A 19211-nucleotide genomic window follows, 5' to 3' on the forward strand; every position below is an offset into this window, starting at 1 on the left:
GGCCTATTCGGCCTTAATGTCCCCTGCTTCCCTCGGGACATGGTTGTAGTTGTGCTGGACGTGGGAGTTGAAACTCCTTCTGAGAGGGGACTCTGCTAGACGTCCCCAGCAGACCTTCATGTTACATTTGGGTCTGCCGGGTCTGACCAGCATTCTCCCCTACCATTGGAGCCAATAACAAAACAGTGCTCGGATCGAGGGGGGGCTTTCCTCCTGGTCATGCCCTTCCAAGTTGCACTGTCGTTGTATCATCCCAGTAGAGCGAGGAAGTCCCCGGTAGGAGCGCTCTCTAGCAGGGACACCAAGAAGTGTAGGTAAACTGAACTGTTGTTGGGTGCAAAGCCACAAACAACAGTCAGAACCCGTCCCCCCACCTGAAGGCAGAGGGAGGCTACCCTCTTGTCCACTGGGTTGAACCCCAACGTGCAGGTGCCGAGACGGGGGGCAATCAATATGCCCTCACCTGCCCAGTGCCTCTCACCAGGGGCAACTCCAGAATAAAAAAAGAGTCCAGCCCCTCACGAGGGGCCTGGTTCCAGATCCCACACTGCGCATTGAGGTGAGTCTGACTATATCCAGTCAGAATCTCTCAGCCTCGCACACCAGCTCAGGCTCCCTCCCTGCCAGAGAGGTAACATTCCATGTTCCAAGAGCCAACTTCTGCACCCGAGGATCGGACCCCCAAGGTCTCCCGGATCTGTTTGCCTTGGGTGACCCTTCCAGGGACATAAAGCCCCCGACAACATAGCTCCCAGGATCACTGGGATGCGCAAACCCCTCCACCACGGTAAGGTGGCAGCTCACGGAGGCGTCACTTCCTGGCTATTGTTAGTGTGTAACTCAACAGCAGTGCACAAGTCTATCCCTTCCAATGTTTAATGAAAATACAAAACTACTGAGAAAAACTGCCCTGCAAGCTATTTCATGGGTCTTTTAGATGGATAGAAGGCAACAGACCTTGATGATCTATTAAGATATTACAGTTAGATTTCTTCCTAATGTTCAGCTGTGCCACTCCTAAAAATAATAACGGGAACTGTAGCCTGAAAGAAATGTAAATAAATGGCAGCCAGCAGACTGTAGAAACTGTGGTGTATTCTACATGTCTCAAGTGAGGGTATTTTTTGGAGGTTTGGATTTTGTTTTTAACTGATCATAATGAGGAGTGGTTGTGTGGAGCTGTTTTCATTCTCCCTCAGTGAAAGTGTTAGATCCGATGTCTTTGAGCTATGCATCTTTTGTGTGTCCACCCTGACCACTTTGAGTAGGAAATTTCTAAACCCATCATCATGTGTTTGGCTGACATCAAATGGTAAACGAGATTTTTTCTGTCTTATGTCTTCATCCTGATAATGGTCTATATGATCTCTGATAGTATAATTTCATTATCGCGGAAAACAATCCAATTGATGAGAGAAGATCAATTCACTGTAATGATGCCTTGGGCAGATTGTGTCATACGGCATATACCGGTACACACAAATACACCCACTGTCTAATGACTCTGTAGCTGTCATATAATTATAGTTTAGTTTAATCAAAAGGCAGCCCCTAGTTAAGGGCAGAAATAAGAATACATTTAGCAAATGGATATCAAAACACAGACATAAAATTCAGTCATTTATACAAGTTTTTGTACTCCTACTGTAAATTACTTCACCCTAGTTTTTCTTAACATGCATGTATCATTATTATCTCCCCGCATATCAACATTTACCAAATTTGTCATGAGCAGAGGATATTATCCAAAGCCTGTTACGTTAAGTGGAGCAGAGCTGAGTGTTGAAACAAAATTTTCTTACTAGAATCAAGGCAGCGATGACATTTAAATTAACATCTGGTCATTCTGATGCTGAGACTGAGGAGATACACAGGATTTATGAAACCTTAGCAAACTCTCAGAGGTGATAGTGATGATAATGTTGGCAGTCTTGACAGTGATGATGATGATGTGAAGTCAATATTCACTCTTCCAGGGTGATTATTTTCTCTTACTTCGTAAAGGATTGCTGACCGGCAATATAACAATTCATATGTGACAGTCTTTCCAATGTCAAGTTGTGCATATGTCATATTTGTTTTTATTTTACCAAATCACTTACTTGAGGTTGAAAATTACGCTCAGTCCAACCCTCACATCTCTTGCACTATTTTGAATTGCAGCCTTTTATTGTCAATACTGAGGTTGTTGCTTTAACTATTGATTTTATGCCCCTGCCAATGGCAAACGTGAGCACACATCATCATGAATCATAAATATGGTATCTTCAAAAGCACTGTGAGGGGAATTTCTTCAGCAATGACACTTCTGTTTATTGCTTGGCACCCTTGATATTCGGAGGATTCACAAACTGCATCATAAACGAAAACCTCACTAAAAAGAGCTTTGTTAACCTTCGGGATAGATAAGAAAATAAAGAATAAAATAAAGGCTGCTGTGTGTTCCTCTTGGCAATAACAGAAAGGAGTTACAGCCAGAAGTTAAGTCCTACAGTTCTGATTGGTGCGACTGGTGGTTTAGACCTGCATAAACAGGCTGAACTTGCTCAATTCCCTCCATTACTGAGATAATCCCTGCCGTAAAAGCATTTCAATTGTCATGATGTGACATGAGAGTCAATTTATTCTATTCTTTTTTTGTCTCTTCTTTCACACAGAACTTACTGGTCAACCATGGATGAAGAGCAGCTGGAGAACTACTGATGAAGGCTTTACATTGGCTTTAAGATTGGCGACTGTCAGCGTCCTTGTTTGAATCATAAGGGAGTTAATTTGCTGTTAAGTTTGCGTTGTTTTCAAAACTTTACTAGTACGTTTTTTATTTGCAGCATCTGTTCAAGTTACTCTGAAAGAAAGGAGATGCTTGGTCTGAGTCGCTGCACTTTGGATTCAGTCATTTACAAGATCGGAGGAAGGCATTTCTAATGACTGAGCTGTAAAGATGCTTTCAGGCTCATCCATCCAACAGCTGAATGTGAAGTATGCTTTTAGTCCAAAACTTTTGTTAAAATGAAAAGGAAAAAAAAAAAACGATTTCAGGTGTTTGCTGAATTAAGTTGACTGAAAGAATAGCTTTTTGAGGTTGATTGGTTTTACATTTTTTGGATTCTGTATGTATTGTTTAAACACACAGGAAACAGCATAAGTTACCTGACTATGACCTTTATTCATCAAACGTTACATATCATTTGACTATATTAAACCATTCCTATTCATTCAGTATTTTAAATGTATTTATTTATTTATTATTGTACTAAAGAGCTGTTCATGGAGTGGGTGTTAAAACACAGTCTGCATTGCCAGTAATGAAAGGGCTGCCATAACACCCAACCCTGGAACCTGTCAGGATGTTCTGACAGTTGTATTTTTAGTGATAATGTCCGTGGACAATATTTTTTTCAGGAAAGATGTGTTTGCACAGCCTTATTTTACCAGGTGGTTTGATCCTCACGGTGCTTTTTTCCACAGCATCACAAGCTTCAAGTCTTGATAAAATGGTTCTGAAGAGTTGGCCGGCTGCACTATTGTCGGGGGAAAACCACCTTCTTCAGCACATTCAGAAAATATTATACATTGGGACAATAATTATTGAAAAATCGATCTGGATATTTAACTTTAAAAATATTCATTTTAACATTCAAAGTTGCAGAATAATGGAGGATCTGAAATACATCAGTAGAAAAACATAGCTGACAGCGATCTGTTGCATTAGATAATTGATGATGGATGGTTATGGAACTGGATATCAGTCACTATTCATATGTAAATTAACATAATTTAAATAAGTCAAGGTCACTATGGTCTTTTGCAGATAGGAAATATACACTCAAAGTATTAGGAGGCAATTTTTCAGTAATTGATTTAATAAAGATGCATGTCTATTTTATCACGAAAGGCCTAGAAAAGTAGGGGGAAAATTCTAAATTGTCTAAAGGCAAAGAAAAATTTAAATCAAATAAAATTAAAGTCGCATTGTATTTGGCCTTTGCAGTGATAAACTTGTAAAATGCAAGAGCTGGGTTTGGGTGGGCATCCAAATATTTCTATTTAATATTTCAAAATCAGTGCATGAGAAAGATCTTAGACAAATGGTTGAGACAGTGGGTTCTAGATTTCAGGACTAAGAAAGTTCTGAGGTAAACAGAGTATAGTTGTGCTTTATAGATGTAAAACACTTTTTTGTAAAACAAGGGGAATACACTATGTCATAGTGGTTAATGATTACCGGTACTTGGTTTTGAGTCATATAAACCTTGTCAGTTATCCAGCCTTTTTCCCAAGGAATTGTGTGATCATATGATGACCGACCTGTGTGATTGTTAGAGGTCCTGACTGGCTACCAACAGCAAGGATTCTCGGTTCTGTTTGTACAGCAGCGGAACCAGTCAGAAGTTCCATTGAAACCTAAAGATGACGGGTGGTGGAAAAGATGGTCCAATCTGCTGTGAAAAAGACTTGCTTATTTCCCTTTTTGTTTCAAAGCCAAAAAGACATGATGTTTTTCTGTGACAAATAAAAACCTAGTGGAGAGGAAAGCTGCCAACAGCTTTGATTCAATAACACTATTATTCTTCTTTTAGTAGTATTAGTAGTAGTTAATTAACTGGTTGTTATGAAAGGTTAAATTTCAAAATTTAGACATAATCAGCTCTAAATACTGCACCTTTTCCTATCGTTTCTATTCAAACTATACAGAAAAAAATAATGCTTGTGAAAGGTTGAATAATAGTCTCCATGACTGGACGCCTGCAGTTTTCCAGAGTTCCTGGGCCTCACCAGGAAAATTCCACTGAATTCAAAAACATCAAAAAAAAAAACCATCAACATCCATTTGTGAATGCGAATAAACAACTGGCTTAAATGCCATCCGCTGTGCGAGCATGTGTGTGGTCAACTCCTTTTTGAGAAGTAAAGAAAGCTTAAGGAGTTTACATTCAGCCCGATTGACATGGCCTTTGAGCAGCGTCAAGGTGTGCACATGTATGCATGAACTTACTTGACTGACTTGACCTGACAAGTTTTCATTAAGAGGCTCCATTCTCCGTGCTCGGGGTAACTTCTAGCCAACTTGTAGCTTTAACTGCTTTGGCGAGGGGTTGGTAATTGGCTGCTGTTCCTTACCCCACACACTCCTGCTCCTACACGCACACACACACACACACACACACCCAGATGCTCAAGCACACGCTAACACACTATTTGGACACCGGCGGCCAATCTTAATAAAAGAAATGACACGGTGTCTTGGAGGGAAGATGCTGGCACGCAGATGTTGCCACGGTAACGTCGGCGAGCGAGGTGCCGGGAGCTGGGAAGGCGGCAGGTTAGAGGAAGAGAAGTGATGAAGGCGCACGGCGCATTCAAATGCGTCCTCGCTCTCTCCCTGTTGATCCCGTGTCATACCCAATTACCACTGTGGTGAGGGAGTGGGGGTGTGCACGGGGGGCGGGGGGTCGGGGTAGGGAGGTGGGGGAGAGGCCTTGTAGAGAGATTATAGAAAGAGCGGTAGAGAAAAAAAGGACTATTTTGGTGGCAGCTCTGCGTGTACAGAGGTAAACACCCGTGCCCGTCATTAAGATTGTGACAGGAATGGTTCTGTGCAGCAGGAAGGATAGGTCAGCATGCATCGCAGAAGTGAGCGACTAAAAACGCACACAGACACACACGCACACCAGGGAAATCAATGGGTCTTTGTGTTATCTCTCCCCTTCATCAGATGATCAGAAACACTGACGTCTATTAGTCTGACACTCCATCTGCTCAACCTGTCTGTGTGTGTGTGAGTGTGTGTGTGTGTCTGCTCTGCAGAGGCCTTCCTCACTACATCCAGATTAAAGACTTCCACCTCGCTAATGCCATTAGAGGGATGAGAGACGGAGAGAAGGCGTTTCAGGGGAGGAGAGGGAGAGAGGGAAGGAGGGCAGGGAGAGAATCGTCTTCTTAACCTCTGTTGTCTGCCGGAGCCTCAGAATGTGCTGCGGGAGAACGATTTAATCCCTTTGTAGTTGCCCAGATTAATCCTCCAATTTATCACCGGCTTCTTATTTTTTCTGCCGGTCTGCGCTGTCATTTTCTTTCCCTTGTCATCCCTCTCCTCATCCCTCTTTTCTTTCTCTGTAATGCGTCTGGTACTGAGTGGCTTAATGCTACATAATGTGGCGACCTCCCTTTATCTGCCTATTGTCATTTTTTGCCTGGACAAAGGGTTCTTATTATGACGATTCAGTCAAGCTAAAATGGTACAGTGGTATGTGTGTGTGTGTGTGTGTGTGTGTGTGCGAGCAGGCATGCACATTGTTGGGGTTTCAGAACAGGGGAATAAGTCCAGTGAAAAAGCATTACACTGGATTTCAAAAGAACATTTTGTACAACAACCTCAACATGTAAGATTTGTGGCCTTTGTACAGCTTTTCAATTTGTACCAGATTTGGGAATCAAAGAATACCTCAGTGAAACAATAATAAGGGGCGTCAGTTTATAAGAATTAGGTGACGTGGCAACCCAATCTCTTGAGTTGTGCAAACTCAGACACATGTCTATGGCAAAGAAATCAGTTCTGTTTTTATGTGCATAGCAATGATGCCAAAATGGCTTTTACTGATATTTTACAATTTTATTTACAATTTCATTTAATTTTCTGACAATAATGTGATTTATTGCCACACCAAAACACATATACTGGTAATTTGAAGGTCATCACTCACACGCATTTTGGAATGTTGCTGACAGATATATTTTTCCATCTTGTGCTCTGTGTCTTTCATGCTTGACTTAAATTTGCAGAGAAAAAAAGCCTAGTCGCTGACATATTTGGTAAATATGTAGAGTTTATGGTCAGCGTTAGTTTGTAGAGGTTTTGCTCAAGGCAGGCTGGAAGGAGGCCCGCTCAACGATGACATCACAATTGAGCTTGTTGTGTTTCATTATTTTTAAACTGCGAGGGAAACACCCAGGACATTGTTGTTCTCACTTGTTAGCACAGGACACGTAGGAACCAAAAGACTGCGGACAAAGTCCTCTCTCAGTGACGTATCGCTGAGACGTCTTTTACTGGGTGTTTAACATGTTCTCAGGTAATTAAAAGCTCTGTGGAACATAGCCATTCTGATTTGTTTTTTCTTAATTATCACTTTGTAATGCAGATCCGTTTGATGGAAGTGAACCAAATCAGAAATATTGAACTGCTTCCCCCCCAGACTCAAAAGATCCAGAAAAAACACATGGTTTTGTTATTATTGTTCTGCACTTTCTGCATAGTGCACTGTGTAGAAATCCTGGAACAGTGGAGACATGTATCACACCCTCAGATCTGTCAGGATCAGTCACCTCTAAGCATGTGATGGACAGATGAGTGAACAGAGACCATCCTTCAGCTACGATCCTTGTCAAACGTTAACAAACCGTCCGTTGTTGGATGATGAAACAACGTCAGAGTATTTACGCCTGCACTGGCTGTCAGGTGGCTTTCACATTGTGAGGCAAAAATGTATGACCTGCTTGGCTCCCAATAAATGTTGTTTTGCAGTGTCCAGCTGCCTTGTTAAAACTGAACAAATGTCTCTGCTGAGTGTTTCTGGCTGAAAGGATGATGCCTCTAGAACCACATGCAGCACAACAGGGTCTCTCAGCTTCCATTAGTGCATGCGTTTTGTGATCTTTCTGTCTGCTCATTTAAATAACCAAATACAAAGGATGCAACAGATTAAATGTTTCACTGCAGAAAAATCAACACAGCAGTGTCTTGGTTTCAGAATGACTGTCTGTGTCTTAATTCAATTTTAATTTGGTCAGCAGCATTTTTAACACTGAATGATAAAAAGTTTAAAGTGCACTCAGAGAAAGCAGAGGCGATGGAGGAGGTTTGATTCTTCAGCGAAATGAAGAGAGTGTGTTGAAAATTCAATAAAATTGACACAAACAGCCCATATACTGACTTCAATAACAGCATAGCCAATGTCTTCATACTCCATTCTTAACTGAGCAGAGGATGAGGGACAGGAAAGCAGCTTTTTACTCAAAGTAATTACTCAGAAAGTAGCGATGGGCTATGCCACAATGAAAAACACACAATTTTGTGTTCCCCCTAAGAAATGATATATCTTGAGATTCTGTTTTGCAGGTGATCATTTAAGAATAATAGCAGAAATGGCCGCAGGATGTAGAAGTGAGGCGACTATGTTGGTTTATATGAAGTTTAGACCGCATCACCCGCTCCAGGTATGATGACATCCTTTGTTGTCCCTGTAAATGTGCATTTTGGGGAAAAAAACAACCACAAAATAAAGTTTGCATTTAAATTAAAGATATGGATGACATAATCCCTGTTCTATAGACATTTTTCAATTTATTTCTCACAGCCTCGAAAGAACAAAATGTTAGCTTTTGGCATCCAAAGTATGAAATAATGTTCAAATTTAGTTTCATCTTTAAGCCCTAGAGACTGGAAAGAAGTTTAAAGCTCTGGCAAAATGTCTCGTGTCCAACTCTGTGTTCACAGTGGCAATGTATAATCCCATTTTGTCTGTTTGCCTGCTCCTTCATCTGACAGTTAAAAATTGTGTCGCTGTTATTCTTGGCTTTTTATACATTTTGATTTTTTTACAGGTTTTACAAACCGCTGGATAAATAGTATATGTTGTTTGTTGATGTGAGAGAAGAGGATACAGAGGATAGGGTTAGAAGTTGATTTGCTTTGGCGACCCCTGAAGGGAGAAGAATAGAATAATGATGAAACAAAAGAATAATAGATCAGCATCACTACTTACAGTATGTGTGTGTGTGATACAGCCCATAAGAGTTCTTAACATAGCAAAATCATTGGCAAGTTTCACAGTCCAGCTGAATGGCTCTGGCTACCATTTTTATACCTGTTACATTTGTTTTTCTCAGAATATCCTCACATTGCCTTGGATAAACAGATTCAAGAGGAACAATCTTCTCCCCTATTTGGCTGGTTACTAAGGTGATTAGTCCAAATGGATGTTCAGATGACAGCAAGATGAAAAAACATAAAAAACAATCGGTGACAATACGAACATCATTCAAAGATTTTCAACTACACACAACAGGAGCTGCCTATTACAACAGGAGGAGGGTTCATTAAAAGGGAACATATAATTCATCCATCTATCCATCATCTGCCGCTTATCCTGCACTCAGGGTTGTGGGGGATGATGGAACCCATCCCAGCTGTCGTCTGGGGACAGGCGGGGTACACCCTGGACTGGTCCCCAGTCAATCGCAGGACCACATATGTATACAAACAATCATTCTCTCTGTCATTCATTCATTCACCCTCCCCCCCAAAAAGTCCTATCTAATCTATTTAACATCTAATGTTTGGTGAAAAATACTGAGAATGTGATAGGCATTTATTTGCTCTCATGGATTATTTATTTTTCTTTTATCGATCCATCCATCAATTATCTCCCGCTTTCCCTGCACCAGGGTTGCAGAAATGCTGAAGCTTATTCCAGCTGTCAGTGGGAGAGGCGAGGTACATCCTGGACTAGTCGCCATTCAATCTCAAGGCCACATATACAGACAGACTCTCTCGTTCAGTCATCTGGGTAATTAATTCAATTTATTTCTATTAACCTCTTGCATACTTTGGTATTGTTTTTGCTTGGTTTTGTCCTAGACAGAAGACAGACAAAGGACCAGACACTTACCCCTCTTAACAAAGGTAATAAAAAATATATAGGGAATTGCAAATCAATCAGTCTAATAAATTAGTGATATGCTTGGTTTGTTCTTTTCTTTTTTCAAAATGAATTCATTTGCATCAGCCTCTGGTTACATCAGCAATCATCACGACAAGTGACAGAAACCCGAACCACTTGAAATCACAATGTCATCAGCAGGTCCATTTAGTTGCTGTTCTAAAGGTTTCTATCTTCTAGAGACACTGCCCTTAGCTCAGCTTCTTTTGTGCCTTTTTAATGACACACCGGCTTCCATTAAGGCTCATAAACACTCAAATAGAACAAGGTATTTCGCAGGGTCCTGTACACCAGAAAAGCCCAGCCAGAGCTCATGCAAGCAGCTTCTATTCAGCCTAAGTGGCGGTGAAGTGCAGGAAATTTCTGCTGGACTTTTTCACAGTTGTACCCCCTGATCCCCAACCACTCATCTTTCCCTGCGCAGAAGTTAGCTCCTTTGTATATAAGGTATAAATTGGACATAAATGTTTGAAAATCTCTTCTCAGTTAAGAAAAAACAGGCTTCCTTAATTTGAAAATCAGTGCTATTATCTGGAGCCTCTGAAGGCGAACATGCAATTAAATAAAACAATGCAGACAACACAACAGGAAGAACTGCAGACTTGGAATCTGTAAACAATCTCAGCGTGACTTTTTTTCAATCAATGCAAGAGGATCACTCATTTAAAGCATTTTTGTGTCACTTTAACTTTAATATGGATTGCTGTAAAAACAGATTGGATTCCATCAGTCAGAATGATGTTTACCGAGTGTTTTGTCTTACTATTCAATCATGATCCTGAATGAATAAATGAGGCCCCCTTATCCTTGCATTTCCAAAGATTCACATTTTGCTTTTTTAATAAGCCTTGGAACTTATATAAAATCTATCTGCATTTACTTTTTCCTCCAGCAGGTCATAATAGAGGAATTTCACATTCAGAAAAAATAAATAAATAATGCTATTTTTCTACTTGTTTCAGTCTTACCATATAAAACAATGCATTGTCAGAGTTAAGCATTGAAGGAATAAATTTTATTTGGGCTGCTTGAAAAAGGGGGTTTATAAGCATGATCTCATTCATGTATTCATTCATTTCCAATTCCATGACCATGACTGGTCACATGTCAATCACAGGGTCACATACAGCGACGTAAAAGCATACACACTCTTATTCATATGTCTGACAATTTTGTTTGTCTCCTGAGAAAATTGCTCCAATATACCTCAAGTTTTGTAGTTGTAGTTTTTAGTTTTGCAGTTTTGTAAGAAACTTGAAATGTGCTTCACAAACACAGAAAACACATACAGACAGATTCTTGATATTAAAGTATTAGACATTTTGTGTCCAGCAGGTTAAATGTGATCTATAACTTTGATACAATCTTGACTTGCAAATATGAGAGTTGCGGCGGTGGCCCTGCAGGATCTTTGGACACCTTCTGCTTGGAACAGCCTCTGCTTTAAAAGGATAGAGGTGTTTTAGTTTTACTACAGAAACCCCTCTGTTCAGGTAAATGTGGCATCACTGGATAATAGTTTATTTTTTCAATACTTTCTTTTTCTTCGAAGTTTCACGTTGTTTATCATTTCAAAAGCTTCACAGGCTTGCAGACAATCTACAAAGTTTAGATGTTAACATACTGAGTGATTCTGTAAATAACTGTGAAATGTCATGTCTTATCAATGTTAGTGCTTCACAGACTCAGCTGCAAGACCACATGAGCCTCACAGCACCAAATGACGGCAGTGCATTGTTGATGCCTCGACGATGAGGTGACACTGTTTTAAGATACTGTGATTCTGCTCTGGGTCTTCGGGCATTTTACTGTTACACGGACCGAATGCTTCTTGGACTGTCAGAATAATCCCCTCATCACTGCAAAATCCTCCATCAGAGAGTTTTTCCTTTCTGATGAAAGTGCTTCTGCATATGCCTGCATATCAGAATAAATATCCATATAACTAGAACTTTAGCCTAGATCTTTAACCTTTATCTATCTATTTATCTATCTATCTATCTATCTATCTATCTATCTATCTATCTATCTATCTATCTATCTATCTATCTATCTATCTATCTATCCATCTATCTATCTATCTATCTATCTATCTATCTATCTATCTATCTATCTATCTATCTATCTATCTATCTATCTATCTATCTATCTATCTATCTATCTATCTATCTATCTATCTATCTATCTATCCAGTGACGTGCAATCAGTAGAGACAGGGGAGGCCAGGCCTCACCTGTCATCATGGAAAGAAAAAAATGCAAAATGAAAAAATGAATTAAATGGTTATATTTATTCAGTGATTTGTACTATAAAGTTATTTTCCACGTAGCTTCACCATTTTTAGTTTTTTTTTTTCAAAATCGCTAAAAAAATTCACATTTACCGTCTAAATATGAAGAAGACACTTACGATGTCAAAGCAGCCAGCTGAGCCCATTGTGGATTGCACAATGAGTATGTTAACTATGCTGGCATGCTATGCACTAAGACTGTATTGCTGCCTCTATGGATGTCACTATTAAAAAAACACTTTTAATATATGAACTAAATTTCCATAGTTTAGCTGATGTGTCTAATGTTTTTCGTCAACAACTGTTACGTGTTTCCTGTAATCATAAAACGACTGCGAAGAGACATTAAGTGAGGCAGGCAGTGACGGTGCCTCATGATGGGGGGGCACTGGTGATCCCAGGGATCCTTCTTACTACTCGGCAACAGAATAAGAGAATTAGCAATAGCAAGCTACTGTAAACAGTGAGCAAGTCAAGTGCAGACATCCAGTTATTTTTCCCCGATCTCATCGGGCTGTATAGCTCACAAACGGGGAGGGATGGATGTAAATCTCCTGGGCAGCTTCTCAACTTTTTGTCCCAGAAGGATCTCATTCAAACTGTTCCTGATGCGACAAAGTTGCTCCGGCCGGTGCTCACCGTACCGGCTAAGACAGCATCGGTGGAGCGCTTATTATCGGCACTGAAAAGACTCAAAACATACAGTCGGAACAGGACCGATCAAGGACGACTGTCTTCATTGGCATTGAGACAGAGAGACTTTTAAAACTGAAGAAAGATAAAGAAGGCTTCTACGAGGAAGTTATCGATGCTTCAGAAGGAGCGGCGCATGGACTTCATTTATTAGTAAAGGTAAGAGATAAAAACGTTTTTTTTACATGTGCTTTTTTCTATGCAACAGTTTGTATATGTACAGAATGCTGATATGATATTTTAATCAAAACACGTCAACTGCTGCCAATAAAATGGTGAATAAGTTACTCTGTAGTTTTCAAATGTTTGTAAATCTGACTGTCATGACGTCATTGCCTCACCAACCATGAACCTGATAGATAGACTATCTATCTATCTATCTATCTATCTATCTATCTATCTATCTATCTATCTATCTATCTATCTATCTATCTATCTATCTATCTGCTTCTAATCATTGACTGCATTATATCTGACTGTCAGAGCGGTAACCTCATATTTTGGATGGAATTGTTGCATTGCCGACTATGTTGAAGGTGTCGTTTTGTGTGTGAACAAGAAATAGTTTCTGAATAGTTGAAACTGCCATGCTGTTGTGTGAGCTACTCACGTTCACAAGTCCCTGCGCCTTTACATCATCTGATCAGATATCACAGGTGAAAAAGGCAAGTTGAACAGATAATTGCTGTGTGAAACAACTCAGCTCTGTTCTCTACCATGACAACCGGTGCACACCTCATTACAGAGCAAGGCTTTGCGTTGCATCACGTCATTACATGTGCACATGTGTGGGAGGATATGTGTTGGAATTGGGTGGAACAAAGACATAGTATCAAAAAAAAAAAAAGGGTAGGAGGTCATATTGTAGATAAAACCTGTTCTACATGGTCATTAACAATGTCTGTCTGTCCTGAACATCAAGTCCGACTCATGTCATTCACTTTGTGAATCTGGTTTCGGATGTAGATCGCTGATCATGTGTCATCCTAATTATTGTTCTGCAGGTTCCTTCTGATTAGAATATGCCTGATAAGCCCCAACCCGTTTCATGTTCACTTCACAATCTTCATAAAAAGCCATACACAATCCAAGGGCTCATCTTTTTTCAGTTAAAAGTTCAATGTATGCTTTATCAAAAGCAGTTCAAGTGAACCTCTTAAAACAATATGTTCATTGTTTGCTTAGCCGAAGCTCTTTGAAAGCTCCACTAATAGTATCATGTGGCTTGTGGGCCAGGCGCCATCAGTAGGAGAGGATGACCCATCCTCACAGCGTCATGGCTTGCTGATGAAAACTGCTCTGAGTTCTTGTGATTCTAAGAAATTAATCATTCTGATTCCACCAGCAATGCCTGTTTTGGTTTTCTTTTATCTTTTACTCTGCAAGTCTGTATTTTTGATTTAAGCCACAGTTTGTTATTCTCGAGGTGTAACTGTACACAAAAATTTGGTTTGTTATGTACCCTGGCTTTAAGGTCATGCTTTGGTATATTATCAGTGCAACTGGGTCAAGAAACAAAAAATGGTTCTGATTATCTTAAATTTTGAAAAAATTCGGTCATTTCTCAGCAAGCCTCTGCTAAATTTGCCAAACGAATGGAATTCAATAAAAAAAAAAAATATTCATAATAAATTAACAATCATTTAAAAATGCAGCGTTTAGAAAATTATCCCTATATCCCTATCATTACTTATAATGTGATTGGATTCAATTGAAAAGTGTGAGGCCTTTGTTTCCCCATTGTTGACCATCTCTCTCTCTGTTCTCTGATCATCTGCTCAGCGTTCATTGGTTTCACCTTTGTCTTGATAGTGCACTACTTCATGTGTATATAATCATCTCCCCTTCCTCCAATTCTCTGCTAGGTCATCAGGTTTGTCATGTTGGCAATGTGAAGGTCCTTGCGTTGCATGTTTACTGTGTCCTCGTTGTTCGCTGTGAGTCCAGTGTTTGCAGAATTCCAGTGTAGACTTGGATGTCATACAGAGGTTTGAGTTGGTGACTCTTTTCATCCCACCACATTCAGACAAACTGAGAAGGCCAGAATGACACGAAACGGCTTCAGTTCAATCATCAAAATAAATGAATGGACAAAAGGTTTCATTGTTCATCGTCTAAGGATATCTTCAATGATTCAAACAAAGTTTAAAAAAGGGTTGGGAGGCTACAATATGTTAATTTGACTACAGGCAACCACACGATAATGCAGGAAATAACCATACAGGACTGTCTTAGGAAATTAGAATATTGTGATAAAGTTCTTTATCTTCTGTAATGCAATTAAAAAAACAAAAATTACTTTTTCATGATATTCTAATATTTTGAGATAGGATTTTTGAGTTTTCTTAAGAAGTAAGCCATAATCAGCAATATTAAAGTAATAAAAGGCTAGCAATATTTCAGTTGATTTGTAATGAATCCAGAATGTATGATATTTTTGTTTTTGTAATTGCATTACAGAAGATAAAGAACTTTATCACAATATTCTAATTTTCTGAGACAGTCCTGTATATTAAACAAAACAAAAAAGAAAATTGAACGAGGACCTTTATGTGCTATTCATCTGTTTCAGATACTGTAACAAAAAGGTTGTGGAGATCCTTACTCATGTACTGCGACACACTGATTTCTGGAAAATCAATAAAAGATGTCTCTTGTCTCAACATAAATGAAGGTATATAAATGCTTGCATGCTCTGGGTACAGAACTAATCTGATTGGATAGTGGATAAAGAGCTGTTGTGCGTCTCAGCTCCCTTCAGAAATACCTCAGGATGTCCTCAGTTATTCGTTTTGACGCCTCATAATGGCTGCGGCAGATTTCATATTTTTCAAGGTAACACAGGCAACACCGTTCTTTGTCTGACGACCATTATGGAGACTAACAAATGCCCAGTGTCAGAAACCCTTCAAAATGTTCATCATTAAATGACCGGCTTCAGCAAGCACGGCCCGATCCTTGACTTCTCCAATGTCTCTGGCTCACACTGTGAATGTGTGACCCTGCGTCCACCGAGGACAGCTGATCACAATTGCATGCACTTTATCCTTGTGAGAAGCACTCTCCTAAATATGTTCTGGCAGGGTCTGTTGATTCTGCAATGACTCTCCAGGGTTGCTGGGCCTGTCCAAGCAGAAACACTTTTTCCCCGTCACTGTGTTATTGAAGCTTAAGAGATATTGTCAACTCTGGTGCCACTTTCTGCACAGGGATTGAAATCCAGAGAAAGCTGCTGTTGAAGGCACTGGATTTGCATATGATTAGTTACATTGAGTTACGGCAAGGAGGACTGTCCAAAAATGTTTTCATTTAACTAGGAAAGACAAAACTGTACTGATTCCAAGCTTTTAAATAAGGTGGCCAAGTGATTTGCTGTATTTACTGAGGTTTCACTTTTCATCAGTGTGAAATTTCAATATCTTGATACCTAGATCAACAGATTTGTAATATTCAATATAATATTGATATATGAATGAATGAAGGAAGGCTATAACATTAATATCAAAAAATGTTTTCATTCCATTATTTTTTAATTTTTAAATATAGCAATACAGTAATCCGTTTGCATTTTGTATTGCATTTCTATCGTATGTTACTGATTATTGAATTATTTGAACACCTTTAACATTGAGGTTTACATTTTATCTGCGTAAGTATTGTATGAATCACAAGATCACAAGAATCATGACCTGGCTATTCTGACCATATTTACAACTGATGGGCATCAAGCAGACTTTGCCATTTGCTAAAAATAAGAATAGGAATAAGAACAACTTTATTTATACTGAAGGAAATGTGAATCCTCACAGAGGATTCAGGAACACGACAGGATGAAGTCACAGCAACGGCGCCGTGGTATTATTGGAAATTAGTTACAGTCCATCATGTATCATTAATTGTCTTTTTTCTTGTTTTACACTGCAGTCAGCTAGGTGGAAATTCACATCCGTAATAGGCTTACTGACCACCCAGGAGGAAAGGAGGGCGAGGAGGTCATCTGCTCACTGGTAATGTGTTCAAACTGTTTCTTTCAGACAGAAGCTTTGCCTACAGTGATCGTGACTATCTTGATGTTTGTGTGACATAATGAGAAAGGCAAGGGAATCAGGAATGGAAAGACACAAGCACTCTTTAAACCCCTTTACAAGTTAGATCTAACACAACAGCAGCCCAGCCTACACATGTGTCGCTTTTCCAGTAAGTCCTTTTATACTGAGAGAAAGAGTAAGAAAAGAATGGCTGAGTTTGGTCAGCGGCAGAGCAATCTGAAGCAAAACAATCCAACAGACCAGCAGTTGCTTCTGTGCTTGCCATCCATATCCCTATCAGCTGACTCCTCTCCCTTGTGGAAACAGACCGACACGTTGCCCCCTTTGTTAGAGCTTGCCCTTTTCTCCAGTTATTTTATTTTATAAAGGAGTCTTTTAGCCTCATATGCATTAAAACAAACCTCTGCAGGCTTATTTTATTGAACTGTGATAGGAAATCAGCTAGGGAGTAGAAAAGGAGTAACACTTAATCATTCATGAATTCAGGTATGAATTAAAATCTTACTTATCACTGAATTTACACATAGATTCATCCCTAACAAGAAAGTGGAAGCATTTCATGAGAACCAAACAGTTTACCAATAAGTTGGTGGTCTTTCTCTCCGAAACAAAGGTCTTCGCAGAGATTCAGACCCTCCTGAAGATATTCAGGAGTTTTGGAGGTGATAGGACCATAAACTGACATAACTGATTGACTATAGAAATACATTCAAGAGGAAAATAATGATAAACCAGAGTTAGTGATGCACATCTGAAGCTTATTCAAATGATGCTATAATGGATTTGAAAATGTGTATTTAGCTCCTTTTCACCTTTTTTCCTGTAAGGAATTTACTATCAGTGGGAGCAGGGGAATTTAGGGGTAAAAATTAAAATAGGGTATAAACTAATTGGTTCCAAGGAATACATTGGACAGTGGCAGTGGCTTTGGATAGCTTTGGTAAGCTCCGGCAAATTGTTTGCTTTCTTTTGCTGTCAGAAGATGCATGAGTAGTGAAAAACAGCCCTATTTTATACCTGTTGCTAAGAGCAATGACACGATTGAATTAAATAGGTGTTGATGAGAGGCGTGGACATCTGTAGTCTTTATTTTTTAGTTTTAAAGGTTAGGGTGACAGGTACAGAAATTATGTTGTAGGTTATATTTCATCTGTGAAATATTTCTATATATAGAACGTTATATGTTGTTCTGTATAATGAAGCATAAAGTTAAGATAGAATATTCATAAGTGTTGTTGAAAATAAACTAAACATGTCATGAATTGAGATAAAAAAGTGATGATTAGATATTATTCGCTCTAACCTCTCACTCCAGCTATCACAACTAAAAACATTAAAAGCCCTATTTAATAGTATCACTTTGTGTATTTACTGGTTGCAGGTTTGGCTGATGATAAAATAAAATAAATAAATATGAATAAAAATGAATGAACGATGATGTGAAAAAATGAAATAAATAGTAATATGGATATATATATATTCTTTTTAATCTTACTATTTTTTTATTTATTTATTTTTTTCCTCCGAATAGCTATAGCCATGGAAATTAATTATAAATGTTCACAAAAGATTCAAGACTGGAGTGTGAGCATTGAATACAATGCTCTACAATCCAATATTCAATAGTTAATCATAAAAAGTAAGAAATATGAATTCTAAGTATTTTCCTTTTTTTCTTCTTGCGGTTGATGTGTCCCCCTTCCCATTATAACCACAGCCATCTGCGCGCAATGTTGGACTGATTAGCGAATTTTCTTCAAATGTACTATTTTCCTCGGGCAGTTAAATCACCGTAATTGCTTTAAGGATTAGTAAATCACAGTGCTTGTGCTAAATTTATCAATTAGCTTTTTCTCCACCCTGTATCCCACACACCATGCCGGAAAACGTCTGTATTTTACACTCAATGAGACTAGGGAATTCATTTGACTTAAAAAGAACAGAATATATGTCGTATATATTCCCAAATTCAAGTTCAGTTGGACCTTTAGTCATAGGTGAGAAAGGTGTCAGGAAAAATGTCTGAACCAAACAAACAGTAAAAGGCCTTTCACTTTGACAACACAGTGGTCAGATAATGTTAGGTTATGTCTCAGCTTTCAAGTACGACACAAATGGTGGTGAGACTGAAGTATAAGATGGGTGAGAAAAAGATAAGTTAAACCTCTACAGTCAAATGATAATTGTCACATCATCACAGTTAATCTACACAATTCTTTCGTCCCACGATCTGTGTTTACACATCCTGTAAATGTTTCTTATGTGACATGATCAGTACAAAATGTGTAATCATTGGGGTGCTGTGTTTATATGATAGTGCATGCAGCTTGTGAAACCTGCTATGTAATATATTTATGGTGCCAACAACCTGACTGGGTCAAATTTAATAAGACAATCGTTGAATAGAGTCTCTGCTCACCTATACCCTAAAAATCCATTATTAACAGTGAGCCAGGG

The 19211-nt window shown here is 39.0% G+C and overlaps 1 protein-coding gene across 4 annotated transcripts in view; it reads left to right on the top strand.

Moving 5' to 3' along the window:
* LOC147227338 (MICOS complex subunit mic25a-like) overlaps positions 1-4532 on the top strand; it is an 82814-nt gene extending 78282 nt beyond the window's left edge. For all 4 annotated transcript variants that reach the window (XM_086159426.1, XM_086159427.1, XM_086159429.1 and 1 more), the window contains one exon: positions 2658-4532. In XM_086159426.1, coding sequence (XP_086015552.1) covers positions 2658-2681 — 24 coding nt within the window. In that variant the 3' untranslated portion in view covers positions 2682-4532. The remainder of the gene's footprint in view (positions 1-2657) is intronic.
* The last annotated feature ends 14679 nt before the right edge of the window (positions 4533-19211 follow it).

This window comes from Fistularia commersonii, chromosome 14 (assembly GCF_037954325.1).
Source record: "Fistularia commersonii isolate RoL2024-O1a breed Wild chromosome 14, RoL_Fcom_v1.0, whole genome shotgun sequence".
Classification (NCBI taxonomy): Eukaryota; Metazoa; Chordata; class Actinopteri; order Syngnathiformes; family Fistulariidae; genus Fistularia; species Fistularia commersonii.